Here is a 12,806-nt window from a genome sequence, read left to right on the forward strand (position 1 = left end):
CCATCCTATATTGATTGCTGCAGTCCATCACTGGTCAACTCTCAAAATATTTGTCTAAACATTCTTGAAATGTTAAAAAAAAAAAATGGGATACACTCTTGAATTCTACCAAAAAGGCGGGCTTTCTGTCCCTCTCCTCTCTACTCGGAGCACGTAGATAGGAAACGGGCCGACGGTAACAAAGCGAAAAGGGGGGGGGGGAAACAAGGACGTTGTGAAGCTTCAAAACAATGAAGGGAATGAATTGCTGAACAGAGACGGAGAGATGTGTTTGTTTCAAACCCCCGTCAATCATTTCTTTCAAACCTCAACCAACCTTTGCCTCGGAATGGCTCTCATGTAAACAAGAGTAATAACATCCGTCAGTCCTCCTTTTTGTCTTTGATCGAGTTACTACAAGAAGAATTGAATGAGACACTTGCATAGCAAAGTGTGTATGAGTGTGTTCCCACTCAGAGTAAGGTTACCGCCATGCACTCCTCAATCACTATCCTCAGCATCATCATCGCGGTTCATAGGTTCTAGGCATGACGGACACATGGAGGAGGAACGGAGGACAAGGAAATCCTGAGAACACTCCATGGGACATGGAGATCGCCATGCCGAATGCTTTTGTATTGAGTGTGAGGGAGGGAGGCAGTCTCGGCCTGGAGCACGGACATACTCACGACACACACAAAAGGAGGAGACTCGTGCTTTCAGCACAGGCACATTGACAGACCTTCAGAAGTGAATGGCATGGCTAAGGCTAAATAATGTAGCCAGGCCTAAATAAAAAGTCATAGAAATGTCGACCATGAAAAACTAAAAGGCAATAGGAATAGACATAGAAATGAGTGTCCTGCTGACTGTTTGATGAGCTTACACACAAAGACACATACAGACGCAGGCATGTGCGCGCACACACACCGCTGCGTGTTGGGAAAGCACAAAAGCGAAGACAGAGGCGTAAGCGGAGAAATGCCTTTGAAATGTACACCGGCGCCGCCGGCAATGCCGGGCCGACTCACCACGACCAGCCCGGCGCCACAGAACCCAACGAAGCCCCTGAGCCGGAGCGAGATGCCCAATCAGCACAGCAAAGACGTAAGGCTCAGGTCAAAAGTAGTGAACTATATAAGGAATAGGGTGCTATTTGGAATGCCGTTGAAGATACACACTGACCATTCGCTCACCATGCTCCCTCCCTAGGGCAGTGGCTGCATGTCCCACCCCCAAACAGGGGGCTGTAATCCAGCCATCCAAGGGGCTCCTCTCCCCTTACCGCCTGCCTCTCCCTTTGACCCTCCCTACCTAACCCTCAGTTTCTCTCAACCGCCTCACTGTGTGTGTGAGTGAGAGAGGGAGTGTGTCCACCCCAGCAGATGGACCATGAGACCGCACTGCAATGGGAACACAGAGATCCAGTGACCCTCTGCCTCTGAACCTCTGCCAGAGACCTCTATTCTATCCGAGACAGAAAGAAAATGATAGAAAAGTCGGCTGGCACACAAAGAGAGAGAGAGAGAGAGAGGCTGGCAAACAGTCAGAGATGCAAGATGAGTAGGTGACTAGAAAGACAAAAACAAAAGACGGTGTCCTTGGTGTGACACCAGAGGACCTTGTGCATTCACAGTGGAGCTCAATGAGATGGGGCAGAACACAGGATCATATTACCTCGGTCTACCCCCATCTGCCCCTGTCTGGGGTCCAAAGCCACCACTGATACTTCAACAGACAGTGCCATTAGGACCAGATTATGGTGTCAGGTTTTATATGAAAAAGGGAGAGGTATAAAATGCTACGAGTCTAACTGATGATATAGTAGGTGCAGAGAAGCTGTAGTGTGTAGAGCTGGCCTTCCACTTGCCACTGTCCGTGTACTCATTAAAGCACGTGGAGGTCGTCACAGGCGGTCCAGACTCACCACACCTCACTCTGCTCCCCTCCTTCTATGCCATTCCGACTAACCATCTTACCCCATCAACCCAGGAGAGGTATACTCACAGCAGGGGAACCTCCACCACCAGGTGTACGAGGTTACACATCAGCTCTTCCAGCAGTACCTCGCTCCCTGTGTCTGGAGAGAGCGAGAGAGAGACCGGGGTTAAGCCAATTACCTAGCCTGTTTCTGCTTTCACCCCAGTTTCAATTAGATCAGCCAGTAGCTATATTCACTCCCTTACCACAGTAAAAAGACCACTGTGTCCATTTGGGTTCAATGGGAAGCTGTGGTGAGTGCAACCCAAGCTGACAGGCAAACAGAAACACATAAGAAGAACACAAGGCACAGTGGGAAGGCTCCACAGAACACATAGCCTTGATACTGATTAAATATACACTAAGTGGCCAGTTTATTAGGTACACCCATCTAGTACTGTGTCGGACTCCCATTTGCCTCCAGAGCAGCCTGAATTCTTCCGGACATGGATTCTACAAGTCAGAAACGTTCCACAGGGATGTTGGTCACACCACCAGGTGGGATTGGTCCATGGACTCAAGCTGTGAATGCCATATCCTGACTCTGCCATCAGCATGACGCAACAGGAAGCGTGATTCGCTCCGGACCAGGCGATGCTTTTCCACATCTCAACAGCCCAGTGTTTGTGATTGCGAGCCCACTGGAGCCACTTCTTGTTTTTAACTGATACGAGTGGAACCCGGTCTGGTCGACTGCTGCAATAGCCCATTCGTAACAAGGATCGACGAGTTGCACGTTCCGAGATCCCGTTCAGCACGTCACTGTTGTACTGCGCTGTTATTTGTCCGTTTGTGGCCTGCACGCTTCTTTCCATTCTCCTTTGACCTCTCTCATCAACGAGCTACTTTCGCCCACAGGAATACCATTGACTGGATGTGTTTTTGGTTTGTCGCACCATTCTCGGTAAACCCTAGACATTGTCGTGCGTGAAAAGCCCAGGAGATCAGCAGTTTCTGAGATATTGGATCCGGTGCGTCTGGCAACGGCGATCACACCTCTCTCAAAGTTACTTAGGTCCCTCCTTTTGACTATTCTAACTTTCAATCAAACAGTAACTGAATGTCTCGATGCCGGTCGGCCTGCTTTATATAGCAAGCCACGGCCACGTGACTGTCTTTGGGAGCGATCCATTTTTGTGAACTGGGTGGTGTACCTAGTAAGTGAGTGTATATACACTAGACTAGCCTATGTTCATTGGCAAAGCCAACATGGATGAAACATCTCTTGTACATCATTTTATCATGCCAAATGTTCATACAGTGTTATTAACCTAACAGGGTTGAATACAGAGGATCCTGGATATCACACACTCTATGCTGTATATCTATGCTATATATTATATGTTTTGATATCTTTACACTTCAAATGGGTCTTGTAAATGGACACAAGTACCAAACGCTATTATAATGCATTATACATGTTCAACGTTACTCTCTCCACGTTCAATCTCCTGTGACTAAAAGACTATTCCCTGTCTACACATTTACAGTATCAATCTGTGAACACCAACAGAGAAACAACATAAAATCACAAGAATAAAAACAACTGCTCTGCTCTGTCTCAGTTTTGGTTTCTGCAACCCCTAGCAATACGCCATTGAAATCCCTCTCTCCTCTCTCTCTCTCTCGCTTCCTTCTTCCATCCCTCTCGCCATTTTCTCCCACCCTTCCCCACTCTCCCTCCCTCCCCTTCCCCTCCAGGGAGAGAGAAGGATTGAAAGAGAGACAGTGGAGGGTGAAGACAGCCTGTTGGCACCATCTCCTCCTCCGTCTCCAACAACTTCCAATTAAGCGTTTCCAGCCCTCCTCTCTATCTCTCTCTTCGTCCTACTAACATCCCCATCTTTTCTATTCTCACTAACGTCCCTCCCTTCCTCCCTCTCTTTTCTTCCCACTAATGTCCCCCCTCTCTTCCCTTCCCCAGCTTTTCCCACCAACGTCAGTCCAACCCTTGGGAGCCAAGGGCTTAAATGGGAACCCAATCTAGACTACAGAGCCGATATTAACTCCGATGATGGGATGTGATGCCGTTTTTCCACATGTCCCCCCCCCCCCACCGTATCTCCCTCCCCCTCTCTCTGGAAGGGTGACCTACCCAGCAGCCACTGAAGACAATACCAGATGAGGAAATGGAGTGACTGAACTGGCAAAGGGATGAATGAAGGAACCGCAGTTCACATAGGCTTAAGTGTGTGGCGTGGCAGCTTCAGAGTGTGTTTGATTTAGACATCAGTCTCTACATTAGGGTTTCCATTAGCTGGCTATCGGACGATAAGAAAAATGAAAAGCCGATAAATAAAACTGCTGCCGGCCAAAATGACCGGGAGAAAAAAAATGTAATTGCAAAATAATGCTTTCTATTCATTGATGGAAATATTAGGAGGCAAATACATTTGACCATCATGCTTGTCGTCTACAGGTTAAATTGGCGGTTGTGTATCTTTGTTAGTCATCAAGTAGCCCCATCTTATTTATCAACACAGCTATCACACGCGTACAGCATAAAGAGCCTATTTCGAGCGGGATTTCTCCTGCAGCTCCTCAGCAGGTTGCTGCTGAAGAAAAACATACTTTTATAAGCCCATTCATGTGCAAGCATTCTAAATGCAATCGTGTTAAACTGTTTTCATGGCCACGATTGAAAATAGCTAGGCCTACTATTTTTATTTGTCAACTGGTAACCTAATTGAAGCATGCCTCCATTCATCATTCAAGTGCGGGCAACAGGCTATCAGCTTGTCACCGGCACTTCACAATGTGAGCTGGAGGCAGTACGCATTTTGAAAACATAGGTCCTACTTAATTGTTTGAAACCTGAAAGCTTTACTTCATATTATGAGATATGTCATACTTTGCTTCAAAGTAGCCTATAGGCAAATCCGACCATGGAAAAGAGGAGGCAATTATTTTATAAAGACTTCATAGGCGGTGTGTTAATTTCAAGTTTGGGGGAGCTAATAATTTATCCTACCATTTCTACCGATCTGCGTGCCAGTTATGATTTTCATTTGCGCATTTGTGGAACAGTGTAATTTCAATAATAACGTTTGTGTTTGTCAAAATCATTGTCACATGGTAAATCATAAAAATCGGAATTAAAATGGTAATAATCTAAAAGTTTAAATTAAACTAAATGTGAGCACCAGCCTCTGCCATATGGACACATTGATACACTGCGACCCATTGGCGGCTAAAGAAATGAGCGCTTTGAACTCAGTCTATAGGCTAATGCAGTAGTAGGCCTAGAACTTCCATTGTCAACTAAAACAAAACACGTAAAGCCAACAAATAAAAACTGCAGAAAATATGATCAATTAAGGTTCTTTCAATTGCATTCATCTCTCCACTCAGCGTGTCTACCTCCCTTTCTATACGTCTTGGACTACTCTATTTATCAATTCCGTATTACCTACATTTACTACTGGTGACATATGTAACAGGGAATTTAAAAAAATTAAACTATCAAAGGGCAAACAATTCACACAATTAAACAATGAATGCGCAAGAATTGGCGGGAGAGCTGAGTCCTTCCTGGAGAGAGACTTGCCTATATCTTCGTCACACACCCCTACCCTTCTTCTTGTCTCAACATTTTAAATTATACTCAAAGACACATCATCTTCACACATATTGTAGATGCTTTTCACTGACAGCCACAACTCAGTATTCAGCTAGGTCTATTGCCACTTGCTCTGCCCAAATTACGGGCCTCCCAAATAGGCACAGGCCTACGAGCTTGTGGTTTGAAACGAGCAACAACAACAAAAACGATAGAAAATAAAATCTAGATCCTTGATTCCGCTGTCACTAAATGACGCTTTCTGGTGAAGTATTTGACTGATTTGATATATTTCTGTATGGACGGGAGTAATTACATAACTTTGGCAAATTTATGAAAGACTTTTCATATCCACTTTCTTTCGACCAGAAGCCCAAATCCTAGTCATATTAGCAACCCGTCCTTGTTGATGCACCTTTAGATTCCGCCTCTTTCTAAGTTTTTGAATGGAGATTTTGATACATATGGAACCGCTCTCATCAGGTGCGCTGTTTAGAACAGAGTTTTGGCAAATGTTTGAAAATGATGTTTTATTGGCTGCGTCATTCCATGTTCTGTTAAGATGAATTTACCATAATTAAGATGAATTTACCATAATTAAGATGAATTACCATCATCCAAATGTGATTTCTGTCATTCTGAGCACTGTGGTTGGACGCCCAAATGGGTTACATAATGCATATGGGTCTGGTACATTTCTCAAATGACCGGTAAATTAAAATATTTCAGGTCATGTTGTACAGCACCACATTTTCCTAACGGAAACCCTGGTGTGTGTGTGTGTACTCTGTGCAAATGTTTTCTCTTTCATAGGTCAAAGTAAAACACACTATGTAATTTCCCAATAATTCACTATACAAACTAGGATGTTTACCCATTTCTCTCCTTGGTTTTACTGAAAAGCAAAACATTTCCCACTATACAGGATGATTTCCTCACCATCACGTCAGACTAAATCCACTCAGATGGTTAACTAGGATATGTGATCAGCGTAAATTGCTCATAGGCTTTGAGGAAAATTTACTCTTACTGGCAAGGGGATAAATGAAAGAAAAAGCCAGCCATAATAACCGCAGATCACTGTGTGGCACCTTCAGACCAAAGGGGGCTGGTGGCAACTTAAATTGTGGAGGAAATAAATGGAACGGTATCGAACACAAACACGTGGTTTCCATGTGTTTGATACCATTCCATTCCAGCCATTATTATGAGCCGTCCTCCCCTCACCAGCCTCCTGTGCTTCAGACTGTATGTCTAAGACATCGTCAGTCTCTGTATGTGTTCTGTGAAATTCACCATTTACCTCAGAGTGACTCACATCAATTCCTAATCTTTTACTTGATCAAGACGTTTACCCTTTTCCTCACTGGTTTTACTATAGAGAGAAACATTTCCCAATTCCCACACTAACCGCTCTCTTCCACTCTCCCGTCTGCAATGACACACTGTCCTGGCTGTGCTTCAGTATTGAAAAGGGGGATGGATGCGGAGGTGGAGGGACGTGTGCGTGTGTGCGTGTGCACGCGTGGAGGGATGGATAACGGAATACAGGTCTGAATGCGAGGGATGAAGGGATTTCTCTCACTCACCACAGGAGCCTGGCACCCTCTCCTGGTAGGAGAGCTGTAAGTGCAGCTCCTCCTCCGTCATCTCCCTGATGAAGACTTTGAGAAGGCAGCGAATCATGAACAAAGTATTGTGGGCCTGCCAGATGAACAGCTGACTGGAAAGTGGGGGGAAAAGAAGATGAAGATTATTCACTGGTTGAGATGTGCATTTCTCCTTTATCAAGACCAATCTAGGCATTGTAATAAACACAAATACTAAACATGAACATCAGGCACTTTCATTCCAGTGTGTCAAATATGCTCATTGTTAACGTAAACTGATTTGGTTGGATATCGCATTAGTACCACTATCTATAGACTGGGGGGAGGGGTTGAGGGGCACTGTGGACATAGTAAACAACCCTGCTATAAAAACTGGTGGCTAGGTGGCCTTGTCAAGGCGACAGACAGCGGACATCCTGTGACATAGAGATGTCCTGTGGCCCCTTGGCTTGTCCTCAGACTGACTGGCCCCTTCAGGGAGACAGCAGTTACGACTGGTGACACATCCGCTATAGAGACACACGCAGTAGCCTTGACTAATTGTCTATTCTCACAGTCAGACCGTTACCACAGCCGGGAAGGATGGACCAGCCTCTGCTCTGATCTCTGGTGTTCACCAGGTCATATAAGAACACCAACAAAGCCAACACTCACAAAAACAAGTCACAGCAGGTGACAACAGTTGTGACAACAGTCGCGACTTGCGACACATCCGCTATGGAGACGTGGCAGCAGCCTTGACTACCACTGAGGAAAAGAGCAGCCTCTCACAGTGACAGTCACAACAGCCATGACAGGAAGGAAGGATGAGCCTCGGATTTCTGGTCACACACATGTACCACCAGTTCATTTAAGCCCACCAATCAACACTAACATAAAAACACACATACAAGCCAATATTATGACCAAAGGCATGTCCCAACAGTTCATGTAAGCACACTAACCAGCACATTAACCAACACTTATAATCAAGCCAATACATGACCAAAGCAACTGCATTACTTTTAAGTAAGCACACCAACACTCGCATAAATACACGTTCAAGCCAATATTATGACCAAAGTAATACAGGTAACTGCCCAAAATAAAAGAAATTAAACCATTATATTGAAAGCAGATGCTTCCACAGAGTTAGGGTTCCTGAGTTAATTAAGCAATTAACATCCCATCATGGTCATGTATAAAAATGCCCAGTTGCCCATTATTTTGGCTACCATGGCTAGAAGAAGAGATCTCAGTGACTTTGGAAGAGGGGTCTCAAAGGAGCATATGTGGATACAAGTGTGTGTGTGCAGGGTTCACCACTAACTTGTTCTACCAGTGCTACCAACTTGTTCAGTTGGTGAAACCAGCACATGATTTGGTAGACCCATTTAAAAAAACATTTGATAATGACCTGGCCCGAGTCCCATAATGCGCCTGCATTCCATACAGAAGCAGGCTAATTATGACTAGCCATCTTTAAATTAGCATGTCATTGTGTTCTAACATTGATTTGGATAGATTTACTGTAACAGCAAAGAAAATAGACTTAGTGCAGTGACATGTGTTATTTTCTCCTAAATCTTCTAGAGGGCATAATCCACCATTTTTTCCCGGTTTTCATTCTCAAAAATCACACTTTCTAAATCGGAAAAACAAAACTGGACGTTCTAAATCCACAACAATGCTTCAACCACATCAGGGGACCATTTTTTAAGTCTGGGGGGGGGGGGGGACCTTGTAGTTATCCTTTAATTCAGGTGCACACCAGCCAGACAGTTGTGTTTGGCTAGTGGTGTTTCTGTAGCACACATGGAGTTTTCAAAAGCAATTGCCACTGGATTGATGCAAATTATTATTATTCTGCCATGTAGGCATATGCTACTTTGTAGTTACTTTGCGTACCCATTCTTGCCTTAGCATTTACTGGTAGATATCATAACTTGGAACATCTTTCCTACCACCTTTCTACCCCTACCGCTGTCAGTCTTCGTTAAGCTGCTCCAAGCAGTTGTTTGAGAGCTGTGTGCTCTCTCTGCCAGGTAGATTACCTATAGGCTATATGTGTGCAGCACACGTGATAAATAAATCAACATAATGAACTAACATCTTTTTTAATCAATTATATAGCCTAGATTAAAAATACAATTATCATAATATTTGTCAGTGGCCAGCTTGGATGATTGACTGGGGTTCCTAAAACCTCCCCGGGCCAGCGGGCAACCCTGTAGGCTATGTGGAGTCCTGACACACACAGACAGGGGCATTCCCATGCTGTTGTTGGCTCTTCAGAAAGTTGGTTTACTTTTGGGCAATACTGTTTAAATAAATCAATATAATACAAAAATAAGCAAATTGTGAACCAAAAACTAACGTGACCAGGTACATTTTTCCACTGGCAACCCTTGCGACCAATTTTTAAAAAGTGTGTCGCACCGCCAAGTCAAATGACATCAAATGAGAATGTTTTGGTCGCAGTATCGAACCCGGGTGTGTGTGTGTCTCAGTCACCAGATCTCAATCCAATTGAACACTTATGGGAAATTCCCGGAGCAGTGACTTAAACAGCGTTTTCCACCCCCAAAACATGGAAATTCTCGTGGAAGAATGGTGTCGCCTCCCTCCAATAGAGTTCTAGAGTTCCAGTCGAATCTATGCCAGGAAGTATTGAAGTTGTTCTGACAGTTCGTGGTGGCCCAACGCCCTATTAAGACACGTTATGGTGTTTCCTTTATTTTGGGAGTTACTACTAGCTTCCATTGTAACTGTAGCAAGATTGTATGTGAAGCCTTGTGAGGACACCCACCATTTTACGAGTGGCATGACCTGCACAGTTCTATGAGAACCAGCGTAGCCTTGCAGTTCACACAAACATCAATATCTTCACATTTTGTCATTTTCTATGTTTTAATGTTTTTCTTCGACAGAGTTTTCCCATGCAGACACCTTTCCACCACCGCACACATCTGGTCCACCAGATCTAGCTGGTAAACTTAGAGCCGCCCCTATTCCACTAATTACTATGAAGTTTTAGTTGATGTCTCTTACTTACTGGAAGTCTGACAGCTGGTGTCTGAGAACCGCTGGTGTGTCTCTTGCCTTAGAGGTCTGACAGCTGCTCCTCTTCTCTTACAAGTGACCATAAGCGGGATCTCTCACGGGTATCATTAGACCGCATGGCCACTTCCAATCCAACTACGGTGACAAAATCCCATAGTGTTCATGACCAGAGCGAATCACAGCACAACGCAAATACGCCTCCAATTATGTGGGTAAAAACGGAAAACCAGATTGTAGAGAGGAATAGGGAGGGATAACTGACTAACTCACTCCACCCTCAGGTTTCTGAATGAAACACTTATCAGATCGTCTGGATTTCAACTTGGATGAGTTGGATCTCCCATCCAGAGTGCGGTTGGGTTTGTCACCAACACAGGCCAAACTCTACCTTTTGGTGAATTCCCATGGGAAATGTAAAAAGTCAATGGTTCTGCTACAGCATTACCACTAAATCATGAGTACAGCACACACACATACTATCCATGTCATAGTCCCAAACTCTAAGCCTACATGACCATTTCATCCCGGTCATTGATTTAAACATAAGCATCCAAGGTCTATTTATTATTGAACTACTCAATTTAGATCACCGATTCCCATCCCATCACTTGTTCTTGGAACATCACTTGTTACTTGGTTTTACACATTGTACTCACTCTTGGCATTCTGTGGATATTTTCAACTCTTTGGTTCTTCCCAGGAATATTCTCACGAGGGCTCCAAAATTCCCTGTTCTGGGATTGTTCTCAACTGTAGGAGGGACAGACCGGAGAGGAGAGAGGAAGGCACAGTACACTGTATTTAAAAGAACTGCTTGGTGATTCTGACACACATTACATCAATAATCTATACTGAACAGAAATATAAAACACAACATGTAAAGTGTTGGTCCTGTTTCATGAGCTGAAATTAAAGATCCCAGAAATGGTCCATATGAACAAGAAGCTTAATTCTCTCAAATATGTTTGTATTCCTGTTAGTAAGCATTTCTCCTTTGCCATGATAATCCATCCACCTGACAGTTGTAGCATATCAAAAAGCGAATTACACAGCATGATCATTACTCAGGTGCACCTTGTACTGGGGGACAATAAAAGGCCACACAACACAATACCACAGATGTCATAGGTTTTGAGGGAGTGTGCAATTGGTATGCTGACTGCAAGAATGTCCACCAGAGCAGTTGCCAGAGAATTTAATGTTAATATCGCTACCATAAGCCACCTCCAATGTAATTTTAGAGAATTTTGCCATTCATCCAACCGGCCTCAAAACTGCAGACCACGTGTAAGGCGTGGTGTGGGCAAGCGGTTTGCTAATGTCAACGTTGTAAACAGAGTGCCCCATGGTGGCGGTGGGGTTATGGTATGGGTACAGACAACGAACACAATTTCATTTTATCAATGGCAATTTAAATGCACAGAGATACCGTGACAAGGTATCCTGATCCTGAGGTCCATTGTTGTGCCATTCATCCGCCGCCATCACCTCACGTTTCAGCATGATAATGCACGTAAGCTGTAAGCTGAAAATGTCCCGGTTCCATGGCATGGATACGCACCAGACATGTCACCCATTGAGCATGTATGGGATGCTCTGGATTGACATGTATGACATGTCGAGTTCCTCTGTGGCGCTGGGAGAACCTTCCAGAATAGATGGACAACCATCTCCACAGCACTCCACTAATTAGGCCTTTACAGCCTTATTCTAAAATTGATACAATAAAACAAATCCTCAGCAATCTATACACAATACCCCATAAAGACAAAGCGACAACAGGTTTTTAGAAATTCTTGGAAAAGTATGAAAAATAAAAACAGAAATACCTTATTCACATAAGTATTCAGACCCTTTGCTATGAGACTCGAAATTGAGCTCATCCGGTTTCCATTGATCATCCTTGAGATGTTTCTTCAACTTGATTGGAGTCCACCTGAGGTAAATTTAATTGATTGGACATGATTTGGAAAGGCACACAACTGTCTGCATAAGGTCCCACAGTTGACAGTGCATGTCAGAGCAAAAACCAAGCCATATGAGGTCGAAAGAATTGTCCGTAGAGCTCAAAGACAGGATTGTGTCGAGGCGCAGATCTGGAGAAGGGTAGCAAAAAATTTCTGCAGCATTGAAGGTCCCCAAGAACACAATGGAAACAAGATTCTCTGGTCTGATGAAACCAAGATTTAACTCTTTGGCCTGAATGCCAAGCGTCACATCTGGAGGAAACGTGGCACCATCCCTACGGTTAAGCATTCTGGTGGCAGCATCATGCTGTGGGGATGGTTTTCAGCGGCAGGGACTGTGAGACTAGTCAGGATCGAGGGAAAGATGAATGGAGTAAAGTACAGAGAGATCCTTGATGAAAACCTGCTCCAGAGCGCCTAGGACCTCAGACTGAGGCAAAGGTTCACCTTCCAACAGGACAACGACCCTAAGCACACAGCCAAGACAACACAGGAGTGGCTTCGGGACAAGTCTCTGAATGTCCTTGAGTGGCACAGCCAGAGCCTGGACTTGAACCCGATCTAACATCTCTGTAGAGACCTGAAAACGCTCCCCATCCAACCTGACAGAGCTTGAGAGGATCTGCAGAGAAGAATGAAAGGAACTCCCCAAATACAAGTGTGCCAAAC

The 12,806-nt window shown here is 44.4% G+C and overlaps 1 protein-coding gene across 8 annotated transcripts in view; it reads right to left on the minus strand.

Moving 5' to 3' along the window:
• LOC139543582 (dymeclin-like) overlaps positions 1–12,806 on the minus strand; it is a 138,249-nt gene that overhangs the window by 109,516 nt on the left and 15,927 nt on the right. For 7 of the 8 annotated variants that reach the window (XM_071349801.1, XM_071349802.1, XM_071349798.1 and 4 more), the window contains 3 exons: positions 10,827–10,920; positions 7,108–7,241; positions 1,987–2,059 (listed from right to left, as the gene is read on the minus strand). In XM_071349801.1, coding sequence (XP_071205902.1) covers positions 1,987–2,059; positions 7,108–7,241; positions 10,827–10,920 — 301 coding nt within the window. The remainder of the gene's footprint in view (positions 1–1,986; positions 2,060–7,107; positions 7,242–10,826; positions 10,921–12,806) is intronic. The other variant, XM_071349803.1, reaches the window with a different exon arrangement.

Source organism: Salvelinus alpinus, chromosome 18 (assembly GCF_045679555.1).
Source record: "Salvelinus alpinus chromosome 18, SLU_Salpinus.1, whole genome shotgun sequence".
Taxonomy (NCBI): domain Eukaryota; kingdom Metazoa; phylum Chordata; class Actinopteri; order Salmoniformes; family Salmonidae; genus Salvelinus; species Salvelinus alpinus.